At 36.0% G+C, this 17,354-nt stretch overlaps 1 protein-coding gene across 1 annotated transcript in view; it reads right to left on the reverse strand.

The window, feature by feature from the left end:
* The window catches only part of LRP1B (LDL receptor related protein 1B), a 471,012-nt gene that overhangs the window by 291,993 nt on the left and 161,665 nt on the right, over nt 1–17,354 (reverse strand). Inside the window, exons 6-9 of the mRNA XM_027793849.2 lie at nt 14,031–14,253; nt 10,936–11,107; nt 8,600–8,743; nt 6,911–7,147 (exon numbers count right to left, since the gene is read on the reverse strand). Of these exons, the coding sequence (XP_027649650.2) occupies nt 6,911–7,147; nt 8,600–8,743; nt 10,936–11,107; nt 14,031–14,253 (776 nt within the window). The remainder of the gene's footprint in view (nt 1–6,910; nt 7,148–8,599; nt 8,744–10,935; nt 11,108–14,030; nt 14,254–17,354) is intronic.

Consider the following 17,354-nt stretch of genomic DNA (forward strand, 5'->3'; position numbering starts at 1 on the left):
CAGCAGCCAACACAGAGAGCACAGCACTGGCCCGAACTCCCCAGCTCTGCTCACACCCTGTGAAGGGGCCGTTTTTTAAGTCCAGGCAAGGGCTTGTGTCTGGCTCAGAGCACTCACCAACAGCCCTGTTAGCGGCCTATCACTGCGGCTAAACCCCCGGCTGAGCTGGGCGGGCCCAGCCCCTCAAGCAGGGCTGGCTCCCCAGTGCCTCACAAGTGCCTGCCCTTTCCCAGTCTGCCGCCTCAGGGTGGATGGGGCCACTCACAGGCAGTGCAGCCGCCTCTCGCCCAGGGCTGAGGGAGCCGCGGCTGCTTGCTTTAGTGTCCTTGCCGAGGTCAAACTTGGCATGGCTCGCTTTACTGTTAACTGGTTTGCGAGCTGGTCATCTAGACTAAAAATATCAGTTTTACAGATATTTAGTGACAGCCTAACAGCTGTGACTCCAGCGCTGCCACTCGGCTTGAGAACTCGTGGCACCGAAGTGGTGCCTCGCTTTGCTGTGGTAAAAATGAAGGCTGGTATAGCTGAAAAGATTTAACACCCCCCCAAACTCAAAAAATAAAAGCACACTAAAAACCTAACCCTTTTTACTGCAATGCTTCTTGACAATATGTGGTGTATTACTTGTTTGTTATACTTGGATATACAATCCTACAGCACAGTTGCAATGGCAGGAATCGTTGAGGCTTGAAAAAAGGAAATTTTGTGTAATTTTTTTTCTTGTTTTTGTTAAACACTTCCTGTTCACATTAATGCCAATAATGCCATCTAGACACAAGCTTTCTGCAGATTCATTCTTCCACCAGTGCTTTACATCACTTTCTGATCAACACTGGAAGTTTTTTGAGAGATTTTATCAAAACAAATATGCAGAGACATTTTCATTGCAATGCACATCAAAAATTCACATATTACCATTTTTTAAGAAGTGCTGATGTGACAAAATCACTGATCCTACTTCAATCCTGCTTACACCAGCTAGACTTGTGAAAATCTGCTAAACCCAACACAGCTGTTTACTATTTGAACTGTGCTGCCAGACATCTCAGATGTAACCCTCACCTTTCCAGACAATTTCCCATGAAGTCCTGAAGTGCTGGTTTGGGACATTTCAGGTTGTTATCAGAGTCATTTTTACTGTAACAGCATTGTGTAGTGGTGCTGTGTTGCCATAATCTAAACCTTCCCTCAGATTTGGCCACCAAGGTGCCTCCCCGTGATGCAGTCAGCAAGTACTATCAGAAAGGTCTTAGGAACATTTGTTAACTTCGGCACATTTAGTTTTCTTTTGCAACATGTTACACATATTTTCCTTGGGACAAACTCTTCACCAGTAATATTTTTTACATCCCAAACACATTTACTGACTATCACTCTAATAAACTATCTCATTCCCTACAATAAATGAATTTTTTTTTTTTTGTGAGACCGGAATGCAAAGCTCATTTACTGAGTCACAGCCTACATAACAATGCTGTACAGAAAACTTGCTGCTTACTATAACCTGCAGATAACATATGGTATGTCATCAACAGTACACTAAGATAAAATATGATAGTTTTACCCAATAAATGAAATACTGCGCTTTTTATACACTTGGATGCAATAACAGCATCTATAAAAGGTGCCATTACAATCTCAATAGCATTGTAACATGATAAATTACTTCATAGTGTTATTGTTGAACAATGTTTTTTAGTGATTGTAATACCACCATATTCCCTATCAAGTTAACAGAGCTAAAATGTTTTCAAATACCTTGTACTTGCAAAATGTGGTTTTTTGTTAATTTTGTATAGATATCCTTTTTAAAAAAAGCAAAATGCTTTAAAATACAATAGTGAAGTATATTGATTATGATATGAACTCACACTGTATATTAAAATTTAAAAATTAAAAGTATCCCCTTATTAAGAGTGATACTTCAGGTATAATGCTTTCAATGTTTAAAAACAGCAAATTATGAGAAGTTGGTGGCTTCTGAAATTCATAGCATGACAGCCATGTAGTAATTTTTAAACTGTTTTTTCCGTTATCAGTATCCTCTGTCTGCAGGACAGCAACAGACAAACAACACAGATGAATAAAGATAAACATGCAAATGAGATTTTTTTCAACATAAAAGGAAAGACATGCTTGACAATAACATAGAGGGTAATTGAGAAATGAGTTTACTTGACTTGAAGAAATTGACAAGGTATAGATTAGTTCAGGATTCTTTCTAGCTTTAATGCTGTGTATCATGCCAAGTTTTTAATCGTTCTACCCTATCCATATTGCTTGTGTTAAATTAAACACTAATGGAGATGTATGTATATAGTATATATGTATATATATAAAACTGTGATGTATTTTACACTTCCTAGGATTTGTTTGGCTTTTTTTTTCCTTAACCCTTGAACTGCAAAGTGCAATCAACCACCTGCAGTGACATGAACAGTAACAAAAATTAAAGGTACATAACATCTCCAGCTGCCATTTTTAAACATGTAGTTCTTTGAACATGGGAGCAATTAAAGCCTGACTATCTCTGTATCTGTGTGTTCTTGGGTTTTAACTACTTAGCTGAGGAATAGTGATTTTTTTTTCCCATTACAACTCCATTTCACAATTTCTGTGTTCATGTTGCTATGTCCAGCTGCAGAAATCAATAAAATAAGAGTGAACTTGCAAGTCAACAGTCCTTGATATCTCATGTCCCTATTTTTACAAAACTTTAGGCATTTGATTATACTTGGACCTCTGCCCTGTATATCAAATTACCTTGAAATCATTCTGAAGGTCCCAATGATACTACAGAGAGACAAAGAAACCCACCAAAGTATCAACTAAACCTTGTTCACGTAAGAAACTAGGTCTAAATTTAGTAAATAGTCATAGGTGTAGACATGATACAACATCCTGTAAGAAACAGCGTGAGAAGGTTATGGAAAAAAACAAGTGGCATATGCTGAGAGGTTTCCAAAATGGTTTTAAAATTTTTATGCTATTTCAGATACACCTAAACATCACTATATTTTTGGGGAAATATTTTTCCCTGTGATCTAAAAAGCCTGAAGGAAGCAATGGTGTCAAAAAATCACTCTCCAGATGGGAGGATATGAAACAACAGTATGATGAAGTACCTAACCCAGCAGCTACTTAGTCTGACACGAATCATCCAAAGTACAAAACAGCTGTGTATTAGTCAGAGTGGGTGAGATCAGTGCCAGCAGCTCAGCCAGGTTCCCCAGGCTGATGGATACTGTCAGTTTTATTTGTTGTCTCTCAGTGTCTTTGCTCATTCCTTTACAAAGGCAATGTCAGAGTCAGCTGGAACTCTCTGAAAGTGGGAGAGTGGCTTTTGGTCCTGGAATGATCAGGTTATGTGGAGAAGAGAAGCGCAAAATATGGTAGGGAAAAGAAGAGAGCATCTCACCAAGGATCTGGGAGCCCAAGCTTCACAAAGGAAGACTGTTCAACAGAACAGGCAATAAAGACAAGTTTCAGGAGTGAAAGGGCCCTTTAGGGCTCAGAGGAATCTCAGCAGATTTTGCTCAACTCAGGAAAACACTGACATGACTAAAATCAAGCTTGAGGACAACGAGTGATTTGTCCAAAAAAACAATTTTATTTTTAACCTGTCTGACCAAGACATTTAGAGTTAAACACAGTTTTTATAGCAGTAAGACCAGCTTTTTAATGAAAATGTTTGTTGTTTTTTATTTTTGCCTTGGGAGATGAAACAGTCAAAATATGGACTATCTTCATATCATTTGCAAAACTATTACACTAGAATGCTAGATACTGCCTAAAATATACAAGCATATTGCTCCAAATCTGTTTAGTTTAGCCTAATAGCTACTGTAGCTGAGCTGCCATGCCTTCTGCAGCAATTTCAGAGCACCTGTTTCTAAACCAAATACAGTCTAATTAAAAAAAAAAAAAAAAAAAAAGGACTCATGGTAATTATATATTAAATATATCAGAACGTTTTAAAATAAAGGAGGATTGTACAGCAAAACCATACAAAGACATTTTACAATCTTTTTGTGAAGTTATGGTTTAAAGTTCACTTTTATTTAACTATCTAAAAGCTTTAAATGCCTTCCTTACTCTTTAGGTGGGCCTCACATCAAGTAGTAAACAGGAACTGTAAACTGGAAATACTACCAGAATTTTAAAATCAACAGTAGTGTTATGTGGGCTCCAAATATACTGAATATAGATACAAGGTTTTTAAAAACTCATATTTCTTGAGTCAACAATTTGCCACATTGGTTATAAGTATGCAAGAGATTATAAGCACAGCGTATAATTTGGTAAAGAGGGGCCTAGCTCATTAATGTCAGTTAGATCAAGTGCACTAACAGAGCCTAAAATACTGGATTAACATGAGAACAGGGGAAAAAATAATTATTCAATATACCAACCTGCTAAACAGCTTCCAAAGATATTTACAGACTTACTTTGACCGTATTTAAGCAAAACGTTAGCCCGTGACCATGTCTGCTAATATTTACAAGTGAATAATAGAACATTTTAAGGCTCTTAGCAACCCCAAACCACGTAAGGGGGCTAAAGACAAGCAAAAAACCCCCACAGAATTCATTCTACTCCAACTGAATGATATCTAAATCTCTTTAAAAATGTCTGGATTGTTCCATTTTTTTATTTAAAAAACTGAATTCAGCTGCAAGTTTGAAACCTTAATTATAGCAATTTCTGTTGCTGGTGAAAATACACTATTGCAGTTGTGCCACCAACTGTAGGCTGGGCCATGCTGTGGGCTGTCAAATAGTTATCAATACTACACAGCACTTTGTTTCCTGAAGTGAAGAATAAGAAATCACAGCTGAAACTATATGGGAAATCAAACTCCAGCAGTGTTAGGTGCTCAGCGTTCTCAATTCCCAGTCAACAGCTTGTAGGATCAGGCTCTCATGTAGGCAAACCGTAATTATCTGAGTTACGCTGTTGTTTTGAGCTAGCATATCTTCTTGTAAGACTGGATAGTCAAAAAAATGACAACTTCTAGTCTGAGACCTGACACCTACCACAGATAGAGTTCCTTAGCAGCATGCTGTTCAGAGTGAATATTAAACCTCCTCCTGACACACCTGATTTTCTCTAGTAGCCATCCACCAAGGAACCATTTAATCTGTCCCTGCTGAGTTCTTGAGAGTTGACAAGAATGAAAGCTGAGGTGGTATGGCTGGAGGACATATTCATTTTTGAAACCATGAAAAATAGATTAACAAGTGTTCTTTAAACACACTTTAAAGTTATGAAACTACACCAAGTTCTAACTAACAATGTAAGCTCCTGGGAAAGGAGTGGGTAGAGAATGAAAGTGAAATTTTTTTGGTCTTTGTAAGTATTAGGACCACCAATAATACATCATCGGATAATCCGTAACTCTTTTGGTATTGCACTGATAATTTGCTATGTTGTACTTATAAAGAGTATAAATTCCAGTTAAACATTTTTTAAAAGAGTGCCTTCCATTTGCTGGTTTGGTATACAAAGTTTATTTGTGTTGACATGTTTGCTTAGTCTAACCCTAACCTGATCAACACCTTTCAGCAAGGATGCTCCTTGGTTTATTTATAATGTTTAAATCAACATACTGTCTGCTCCTTTCTCTACTTCACATTTGGATTACTTTGTTGAAAAATGAAATGTGTGTTGTTCAGTAAAAGAAAGTTAGCATTGGAAGTTCTGTGATGTATATTATCCATTTCCATATTTGCAGTGAAATGAAGAATTACCAGATTGACAGCTGGGTATTCATTATTTACCCAGACAGCTGCCTTTTATTAAGTAATCACCAAAACAGGGTAAAGAGCCATCTATTGCTTGCAACTACTGCTGAAGGGATTTGTGCAGACGCTGAAGTCTGCAGAGAGACCTTATATGAGAACACCACCATATCGCTGCAAACTAGAGATAACTTCTCTGCGGCAACTGAATTAAAACATAGGTTATGAATGTCAGGGAATGAAAATCCCTGTGCTAAATCAAAGGTATTTTAGTTACTTTCACTGTCTCGAGCTTGGGTTCACAAGTACAGTTATTAAGCTCTCCGAAGGACAAGATGAATATTCATACTACTTATTTTCTTGAGGACTAGAAAACAATTACTGCAGAATGGATTTCAGCTGAAGTAGTTACCTCCTGCTGAAGCAGCCTGTCATGAAAAGAGTCCATAAAAGAGAAAGAAATACGGGTTGACAAATTGGAAGTTTTATCACTGAAATAGCATTTAGTATGGCAAGATAAGATTCTAGAACTGAGAGACTCTCTGAAGTGTGGTGGGAGAGGTGGAAACTAGAGAACTGCTGGTATTTTCTCTCATTGGTATAATAAATAGTACAAACATCTAAATTAAGGTTCTAAAATATGTTAAGGTCTTCCTGTTTCTTCCACATATACCATGGAAAATGCATCAGGAAAGACAATACTTTTTTTCTAATGAGTTTGCAACTACTAAGGAAGTCTCACTCTGCCAAAATAGTTGCATAAGCTCCAGAACCCACATTGTGATACAGGTTGGAGTGAAAGAAGTTTTAAGAAGTCCACAACCACACAGGATGGCTCAGCAAATGACTACAAAGAGCTACATTATTGATCTATTGTATCTAACTACTGAAAGAATAGTGGAGACATAGGAACTCACTGGGGGGATATAAGCTTAAATGGACAAGATAATAATTCTCCACAGAGCAACTTGACCAAACTACATTTCTGTACACAGGAAGAATAAACAGTAAGTTGTAAAAAAAGAAACATCTCCAACTTTGTTCAAGGTCTAGTTTGGGTCTGTTTTCCATGAGAGATTACAAATAAGGCTTTAAATTATCTGTAAATGTCAATTCATCTTCTCTTTAGTAAAATACTCTGAATGTCACTACCAGTTAGCATTGCCTACCATCTTTGAGGATTGTTTCTCGCTCTGTGCCATCAATCTTCTGTCGCCCAATGAGGAAACTAGTAGTATCAGCAAAGTAAATGTAATTGGTTTCGGCATGGAAGTCCAGAGCACGAGGATTGACCAAGTTTTCTATAGGGATCATGTATTCATCAGATACTTTGGTATTCAGGTCCATTCCCCGTATTATTCCTGGGCGTCCCTTCCCATAAAAAAGAAACAATTCATTCTTTGGTCCTGCAAAAGAAAGATTACAAACATAAACAACTGATGCTGCCTAATCTTCTTTACAGTACATAATGTCACTGTTTAATTAACTGGCACAATCAGTGGGGGAGCAGGAATATTATTCAATACCAAAAATTAAACTTTCATATATTCTGAAGGTATCTAAACTCAAGAAATCTAGCTAATTGCATTACCTTAATTAAAATACAAATTACTTTAGTGAACTGCTTATATCTAATTATTTTTCTGTGTAAAAGTTCACACTGAAAAGCAATGGTAGATCACAGAATAACTTTGCATCTACTGTGATGTGGACATATATATCTTTGTAGACACGCAGTTTTACAATTCATTAGGATCTATCAGGGTAATGGAGACCATGACTTTAGTAATCATTAAATTTAACAAGACCATAAACTCCAGCAAATATGAACCACCATATTTTTCACCTGAAGATTCTCAGAAACAACCAAGACAAAAGATTACTGTACATTTCTTTCAAATGGGAAGGAATACAACAACGCACACTATTCTTTCAGACTGAGATACAAAACATACATACCGATATTTCCTATTTCTCAGGATATTTTTACATTTTAATTAGGTAGGTTAATTACTGAATAATAACTGAATTACTGAAAAATAACTGAAACTTAGTAAAGTGATTTTCTTTCATTTAAGATACTTATAAATAACCTTAGATACTTAATAGTATCAATATACCTCTTAAAATTCTCTAAAATATATACTTCTGCTATTGCCTCTCTGGATTTTTTGTTGGCATTGTTAGTGAAGACCATATGAGGTTTGACTGAAGTCAAATCTATCCATCTACCAGCATCCATCAAAGTATCTAATTGCATGCTTTTTGTCTGAACTAAACCAATGCTATTTGATCAAGACACCAGACATAGATAGGTGTTCCCTAAAACCTTCAGAACTGTCTGGTTCGCTGTAGGTGACCAACAGATTGTGTATATCTAATGCTCGGAATAACCGTAGTAATACAAATGAAAATTGCTTACACAAAGTACTATGAGAAAAAACCTTGCTTGAGTTATTTACGTGAATGTTCTGCTTCTGAGTTACAAGTTGATTGTATGGGTAGAAATGGGATGTAACAAAGTATTTAACAGCATTTCAGTACCTATGTGCTGTAAGAATGCACAGTATATAAAGAAAGACGTAAGAGTAATTAACATAAAACTTGTGATAATTTTAAGAATTCTTTAAAGAGCATCCCAGCTGTAATTTGTCACTTCTATGAACTAAGCCAAATCAAATCATTTTAAGAGAATGAAAGGAGTACATGAACAAAGTGTCAGGTACGTGTTGCAAACCAATTTTACCCAAAAGCAGCCCATGTGATTTCTATTGATATCAATAAACATGTTAAATAAAACCCAGAACTATGCCCTGGAATATTAGTAGCTAACAAACCCTTTGATTTAAATAACATACTTTTGCATGACCTGCCATCACTCCCCAAGATGAAGCCAGTCCTGCAGCGACAAGTCCGTGCTTTGTAGTTGCTGCTGAGCAGACAGATGTGGGAACATCCCCCCGGCATTCCATATGGGTCCACTTCACATGCATGGCTTCTGACTAGGGTGGATGAAAACCAGTACAATTCAAATCCATTTAAAGCAAGATAATTATATGCATCAGCATGTAGAAAGTTTAGATAGGAAAGAAAGGGAACATGTGTCACAATAAATCTTTCGGCAGAATATAATTACAAAGGAAGGTGTTTTATTAAAATTGTAGCCAAAACAGACAAGGAATCTAAAGGGCCATCTTGTGGCTATCAAGCCATACCCATCATTGTGTGCGATCACCCCTTTTTGAATAAAGTTCTGCACAGCATTAGCCAGGCACCACTTCCCTGGGGGAGCTGACACTTTTGCCCTTTTTTTATTTGTTGCTTTGATTCATTTGGTTGATTGGTTGGGTTTTTTGAGAACAGAGTGAATCCCATGCCAACACAGTTTGCTATTCATTCAGCTCCATTAGACAGCACGTTTCTGGGGCAGATACCTGTGCAGAAACTGAAGAACAGAATGAGCCTTGCCGCATTTTTCTGTATTTGTACAGCTGGGAGATAAATCCAGCTGAAGAAACCAAATAATTCCTTTCGTTTTCGAATTTTTTTCATTTTTTTTTCATATTTTGAAATGTGTGCTTCTAAATTAGCAGATTAATATATCAAAATCATTTTTTAAACTCTTCAATGTAAACCTGATGAGAAAACAAAATCTACCTGGCTATCCTAAATTTACTAAGCTTGCTTACAACAGGCCAACAGTATTTTAGCTCAGAAAAAATGGTTTCCTCTTCTTTCTCCCTTCCCTCAAGCTTTTTTTTTTAGTTTTTTTTTTAGTTTGGTTTGTTTTTTTTTAAAAAAAAAAAAAAGTAATGAAGTGGTTTAAGGTTGATACTGTTAAAGGAATACAGAAACTCTACCAAACTCAAGACAGCTTTTACAGTGAACCTTGACAAGCAACAAACGTGTCCATTCAAAACAAAAGAAGTAGCAGAGTGAAAAAGGGCAAGAGGAGCAGAGTAATCACAGGATGTAATAAAAGATTACACTGTGCTCATGTCTCTCCTCTACTCAACCTCTCTGACTCCCTCAGGGTTACAAGAGGGGGAAAAGAGTCTTTGCAGCGTCCTTCAGGAACTGACATCTGCAAATCAATGCCCTCAGCTATAAGGTGAAAATTAGTTTACCCAGGCTTCATCAATGTAGAGTTCGCTCCCACTTCAGAAACTTCTCTAAAAGCAGTCAGTCTGTTTAATAACATTGACGTCGATCACCAGAATAGATGCATTAGCTTTTCTGTCTAAGCAGTCATGGTAACAATTTATTGCTCAGAAGTATCAAAAAAGTCCCCACAAAGTATTGCTGTAAACATTTCAGATATTGCTATCTTTGCACAAAGTTCCCACAAATAACACTGCTGTTCTGAACGCAGAAAGTATGCAATCAGAGACATGATTAGTCACAAGATGATTGTGGACCTCAGATTCATAGAATCATGAAGGTTGGAAAAGACCTTTGAGATCATCCAAGTCCAACCCTTAACCCAGGACTGGCAAGGCCATCACTAAACCACGACACTACGCACCACTTCTATGCGGTTTGTAAATACCTCTGGGGATGATGATTCCACTGCCTCCCTGGGCAGCCTGTGCCAGTGCCTGACCCTTGCTATTTTATAAAAAATTCTAAGACTATAAAAAGCTTTTCATTCTAAATGAAAATGAAGATTCCTTTCAGAGACGGCAAAGATGATATTTATACAAACCAAGGAGAACTTAACAGCAGTTTCCTCTCTCACCAATTTTGCTGGCAGTTTGGCAAGCTAGCTGCCCACATCTCTGGGCTTTTTTGGCAAACCTGAAGATGGGACCACTCTTGAGGTTATATAAGTCTGTCTGAAAAGCAGGCCCAGAGAAACCAGGAATCTCTAAAGCCCAAGACTGAAGCATGTGGATGGTATTAGACCTCTAAAAATTGAGGAGCTGTTAAATTCTTAAAGCACTGAGCGTGTGGAGCCAGAAAACTTGCAGACTCGGGTTCTTTGAGTAGTTCTCCAAGCTGAATGCTGAGGAAGCAGTTGCGTTAGGAGCTCAGAGATACAGAAAGCTGTGCAGATGAAGAAGGAACAAAGTCTTGCCACAGTGACAGGTTCTCACTGTATCTTCCGATACATTCTTCTGGAAGAACCTTTTTAAACACACATACACCTAACATTTCATTTTATGTTTCCTAGAAGCAGGAATTTTGATCTTACCTGCTGTTTGAGTTCTTTTCTGGTATACACGGATCTCTTTAGCATTGTCAAGTCTAGCAAGGGACTGAACATCGGAGCCATTATATCTGTTTATTCGTAAAATGTTGAGGTTATCTGAATTGACTGTATATAAATAGTTTTCAAAAACTGCCAAACCACAAAGATGCCTAATCTGCAAAAGAAAAAAATTATATCATTATTTTAGCTGAATATTTTAGGTATAAATATGACTTGTAAGCATAAACATTACTATCAATTGTACATGTGAAACTGTATGAGAGGATTTCTGAATATGTCGATAAACATTTCAAAATAATAATCACAAACTAATCCACAAGTATAGTTCATATTCTTGTAGTCTGATGTTTATAATTAGAAGAGCTTTGTAGAAAAAAGGCAGAAATTTCAAAATATTTAGCAATCCAAATTTATTTACCCTCTGAATTTCCCAGTTTTTCTCTTTTAAATTAAAAACTCCTTCATTGTTAAAGTGCACGAGTTTATTTAGTATTAACTAATGCAAACTAAGATAAATTAACTAGCATTAACTAATAAACATAGTAAATATAGATATGTAAAACACAATTTATAGGTTGAATTGATGTATTTTTTAATTATGTTATAATAAAAACAAAGCAAGTATGGCTAGATATACCCACTGAATATTTTCTTAAGTAAATAAATTATATCAACTATGATTGTGTTCCTTTTTTGTTGGTGTCTTTGATTATGCTTGTGGCCATGTGGTACTGCTTGCTTATCAAAAAGTGAATTTGAAAATTGTATTAATCTGTGATGTATCTGGGTACATTGATTAAAAATTACCTGATGTTAGTTAGCTAGCCAATGACAGTTCGAACATGAAGCGTTCAATAATCTAACCGTTGTGCTTCATTTATAGATGTAGAACATGTAAAAGATCTAATTGGCAATTTTGGAAGCTGAACAAATTAAAGAGAATTTGTTGGTGGATGTTCAGATATTTACAGGCTGAATAACTTATTAGTTTAATAAATTGTTCACGACAAAGTATTTACTTAGATCATTTACTTCACAAATTAAGATGTATTTCACCAAAAATCTTCAAACCAAACCAAACCAAAAACCGAAAAAAAAACCACCCAAATCAAAAACCCAAACCAAAGATAAACCTGCTATCAAGCATCAAATGATTCAGTCCTTTCTGGAAATTACCCCCAGTTGGCCAAATCTTGCCATCGTATTCTGTTATTACCCAAAATAAAAATAAAATAAAATAAATAATTGAGATCAATGGAAGTGTTTGATTAAGATCCAATAGAAATTCAATCAAATTATAGTAAGATGGAAAACAGCCTTGACAACAATGACGCACCTGTACCAAATTGTTGAAATCTCTGCATTACAATCCTTTCTTCCCTATGTTCATTTGCACTCAGTGTAAAGCTTTATTATTTAATACACATGAGAACTTTTCTATATTTACACTATTAACATTATTTGACTGTTTTGGCAATGCATTTTATAATAACTTAATTATTTGTATTTAATTAATGCATTTCTTGTGTTTTACATCTCATGCAGTTTTCCAGCTATCTTATGCATGAATGGGAATGTTGCTTGCTACGGAAAATAGCCCTTTGAAAGCCACCCAGGCTATCAATCATAAAAGCCCGTATCATTCAAAAAGCTTGCCTTTTGATACGCTTGTACTTGCAAAATAAACTTTAATCCCTAAAATTTCTTGAGAATAGTTTTCTGGTCTGCTGTTTCCTTGGACTAATGAGGAGTAACTTGGAATAACAGTCATTCTAAATCCTGGCAAATACTGGCAAAAAAACTCGTGAAGTTTTTCATTTGAGTGGAAAGACAACAAATATGCTTCTCCTTCTGTGACAGCAGTGATTAATTGGGTGACAAAATTTTTTAACATCATTCACCCATATTGAAAGAAACAGATATCAGTCTTTCCTAGCTAATTTATAGAAGAAAGAATCTCTCTGAACTTGATAAAAAAATCCTTTTTTGCATCTAAATTTCAGAGAGAAGAGAAAGAACAAGCACCTCTCCTATGACACTAGTACAAGTCAGTTATAAGGCTGTAAAAGTATTTCTTAGTTGCTTAAGAAAAAGGCTTTCTTTAAGTATCTATTTCAAAATGTTCTCTTAAAAAAAATGTTGACAAGACCTGTTATTCCAGGACAACTGGCTAAAGACTGGGAATAATTTGGTAAAAAATAGGAAAGTGTTTGCTATTTAGCCAGGTGACCTAGACTGCTTTTTGTCACATTTCCTGGCCATTTTCACATGGTGGTTATGCTAACCAATTGTCTCCTTGTAAACAGTGATTACTTGGAAGCAAGGAAAGAATGACAGGAGAATAGGCAAAATGTTTATTCTATCTGCACATCTTTACATATTCGGTTTAACCTCAGGCATAAGCAGATGTAAACATGGTACCCACACCAGCTCTGGGAGTTCAAGTAGCATCCAGGAACAGTTTGGTCTCTGTTAATTTTCCCTTGTTTTACATAAGCCTTCAAAGTGCCACGGAACCCTTCCTCTCCCTGCTACCTGCTACCTCACTCCCATAATAACAGATTGATATACCGCTGCTCAGACTCATACAGTCTCAGCTCTTGTATTTATGACTCAGCATCTGGACCAACCATGAAAAGCGTCACTGCCATCAACAAAATATGATTTAAGTGCATCTAGATTGGTCTGAATGGGTGAATAGCTTTTGCTATTCTGTTTCTTTCACATTCTTGTACCTGTCTCTCCTTCCTGAATTGAAACGGAATGTTTACATATTTTTAATAATTTATTCCCCAGTATTTTTCCATCACTACATATTTTCCCTCCTGAAGTCTTTTTCAATGGGGAGTGTGACTTACATGGTGCATTGTTAATGAGACACTGCATGGAAGCTTGTCCGTAGGTTGCAAAATGGACTAAATTGCAAATAAAAAAGAAAATATGCAGCTGGATCTTTTGTCAAACACATTTGAAATAAAAAAGTGAAAAAAACCCCTGAAATTACTGTAACTGCTAGCATTATATATGATCATTTACTGATATCACTACTTTTTACTAATTTGCAAATAAATACCTACTTGTCTGCCTTTAATTATTGTATGCCTCTTTCTCCCTTGGTAGTCAACAACTTCCACACTATCCAGATATACGTCAACCCAGTACACATATTTATTGATGAGGTCTAGTGCAAGAGCAGTTGGCTGTTCAATTTTAGAGTCTACTATCCATGTCCTGTTCATTCCATCCATGTCACATCTCTCAACCTTGGCAGCATTCCCGTAGTCTGTAAAGAAAAGCTTTCTGTTGAAAGAAAATAACATGTTGTAAGTTTCAAAGGGTGTGAGCAGAGTGCAAAGCTTCTGGTGGCTCTGCAAAGTAAGTTTTTGTTCTTCATCATTTCAGGGGGTTTAGCTGTCAATAACCCATATAACTCTGATTGATAATCATATAATTACCCTCAAAAAATCACCTATCTTCTAAAAAATTAAAAATTACACAGACTTTTATTTCAGATAGAACATACAGAAGTTCTAAATGCATTTCCTTACACCACAGATACACCATGTAATATCTGTCATTTAAACGGGTGGTATTAACATGTACAGAGACTACATTACAATCTTTACAATACCTCTTTAACCACGGTTTATACAATATGGCAAGATAGTTACAAATAACAGAGAGTGGCAGAACCACAAAGCATTTACATGGTTTGGAGAACAATTCACTGCATGTGAGGTAAAACAAGTACAGTGATCCACACTGTCAGGTGTTTAAAATTAGATTTCTAAAGAAGATACATTAGTCTCCAGTGCATTTTTATCCAGTCTTAGAAGGATGTTCAGGCTTTAAAATGTTTCCACAAATCCAGTGAGTCATTCCATCCTAGAATAATGGGGAGCCATCAAAGACTTAAAATTGGTACTAAGGTTTCCTAACCCAATCCTTCATTAGCATTCACTGGGTTTAGTACACACAAATCAATTTTTATTAACCTCACGATATTTTAACAAGATTACTTATTTGTGAGACTAAATTACACTGGCAAGATGAAGACCACCTTGCCATGACTTTAACATGCTATAAAGAATAATCTGATTCCAGATTGAATGTTACTGAAACTACTTTGAGAATCAGGATTTCATTTTCCAAATGAAGTGAATTATCTCCTAGTTATTACCACTAATGGGAATAACATTGGATCAACAGCATATAGACCCTTAGAGATCTGTATATTAAAGAGTATTAATGTATAGCCTTGCAATGTCTCATAGAAATTTGGCATTGTAGTATGTTTTAGGCTGGAAAAAATACGTTTGCTAAATAACCAAATGAGACCTATATCCTTTCTTATTACCAAATAATTCAGAATACATTTGAAATGCAGTTAAAAGTGTTTAATGTGTGAAATATGTAAATTAAAAATTATTCTAAATATTAAAGACAGTAGATTTAGCTGTAGATATGTATAGCAACTGTCAAATGCCAAAATTGATTGATCACAGAATCATAAAATAGGGCTTGAGGAGAATTTGAAAGGTCATGTAGTCCATCACCAGGCCATAAGGCAGAATAAACTTTACCTATAACATTCCTGAGGGACAACTCCATTCCTGAGAGGGTTTTCTATTTATCAAAATAAATATGAATTCCTGTCTTATCCTTCATTGTAATTCTGTATCCCAGCTGTACTTTAAAAACACTTTAACAAACATGTACTTAACATTCAGGTCCATATAAATCAAAACGTGCATGCTAAAGAATACGTGCAAAGTAAAAATTATGTCTGCAAAGCAAATGTTTAATTTGGAACAAAAATAGCCAAATAACTGTGTGTATAGAATGTGGAAGTATATGCACACAAACATATGTATGTGTATATGTTTTTCATCAGCAATAACAAGGCCAACACCTATTACAATTAAGAGAAGTTGTTAAAATATCACATGTACTCTAGTCTACAATCTGTACATCTGGGGATTTGATTTAGGTTATGTAATGGAAAGGTGTATCATAGGATTCAATAATTCAAAGCTCATTTTGTAATCATAGAACCAGATGGCTTTGCTGTGATCAGACGTGCGTGCACACACACACACACGTTTCTGTATAAATACATATACACAGGAACTCCAAAAACCTGAAGCTTGACTTCAGACTAACTCTTTACTTGATTGCTTACTGCAGAGTATTCTTATACAAGACTTAATATTCCTATATGATACCATAGGCTAAGATACAGGATAGAAATAATAATTATTTGCCTTTTACAACAATATTTTTTTTTAGATCAGTCAAGAAATAAAATGTTTTTGTTCATCAATACAAACAGATACAGAAAAGGGTATGTAGTTTAAGATGCTCCTCCGGCTTTCTGGGATGGGGGGGTAATTTCTTTGTTTTCTAAATATCTGTTTTATATTAACATAATTTGTGCTAAGGAAGCTAGCATGACTTCATGTGTAACTGACAGTCTTTTAATTTTAGAAATTATTACTCTTATTCAGGAGCCTGACAATAGCAAAACTTTATCTTTTAACACAAAGGTAAAAGACAGGACAAGAAAGTGGTTGCATAGCTGCTGCCTTATGATCAAAGCGGTCTGAAAATTAAATTAAAAAAATTAAATGCTTTAGCATGTAATCTTGAAATGCAATTCTATATTTAAAGACCAATGCATAATTTTTAGAATGAGGTTTAAATCAGACTGCATTTGTAACACATGAAGCTGACTCAAAATTACACTGTATTTCCTTTGCCTTGGGAGTTCTCAAGGATACACTGTAGTAGCATTTCTTTCAGCTCAAGACTAATCTTTCTGCTCACAAATGATGCTGGATTTGCCTATCCATTTTCAGCAGAGGGTGGTGAAATCTTTTATCTATTCACAGAGCAAGTTCAGCAGGGATACTGTCTGTGTGCATTTCCCTGTACAGCCCCAGCACTACGCATCAGAACCGACCTTGAGGGAGCAGCTCTGATAGGGACAGGGAGAGGGCTGGGTTCACTGCAGCCTTTGTTTCCCGAGACTACTAACAAGGGTGCTAATTGAGGCTAGTACAAAATAGAGAAAATTTTGGCACTAAATAGAATTTTATTAAGGCATGTAATCTTTTGAAAGCTATAGTCTTCTTCATGCACAGAAATTCTGAATATTCTCCTAGTTCTTTTAAACTGTACAAAACCCATGTTCTGCCCATTGTTAATCAAGAACAAGAAGGGCCACGTTCTTCACCAAGTCCAGGTGCTTTGCAAGCATCCTATAATACTTTTTTTTCAAACTTCTTAAACTCACTAAAGGACTTGGTTGTTTTGACCCAGTGTTCCATCAGGAAGCACTTCCAGAATGGTTTCAGTGTTGTTTCAGCACTTAGAAATCTACATATAATAACTAATGACAA

The sequence above is a fragment of the Falco peregrinus genome, chromosome 8 (assembly GCF_023634155.1).
Source record: "Falco peregrinus isolate bFalPer1 chromosome 8, bFalPer1.pri, whole genome shotgun sequence".
Taxonomy (NCBI): Eukaryota; Metazoa; Chordata; class Aves; order Falconiformes; family Falconidae; genus Falco; species Falco peregrinus.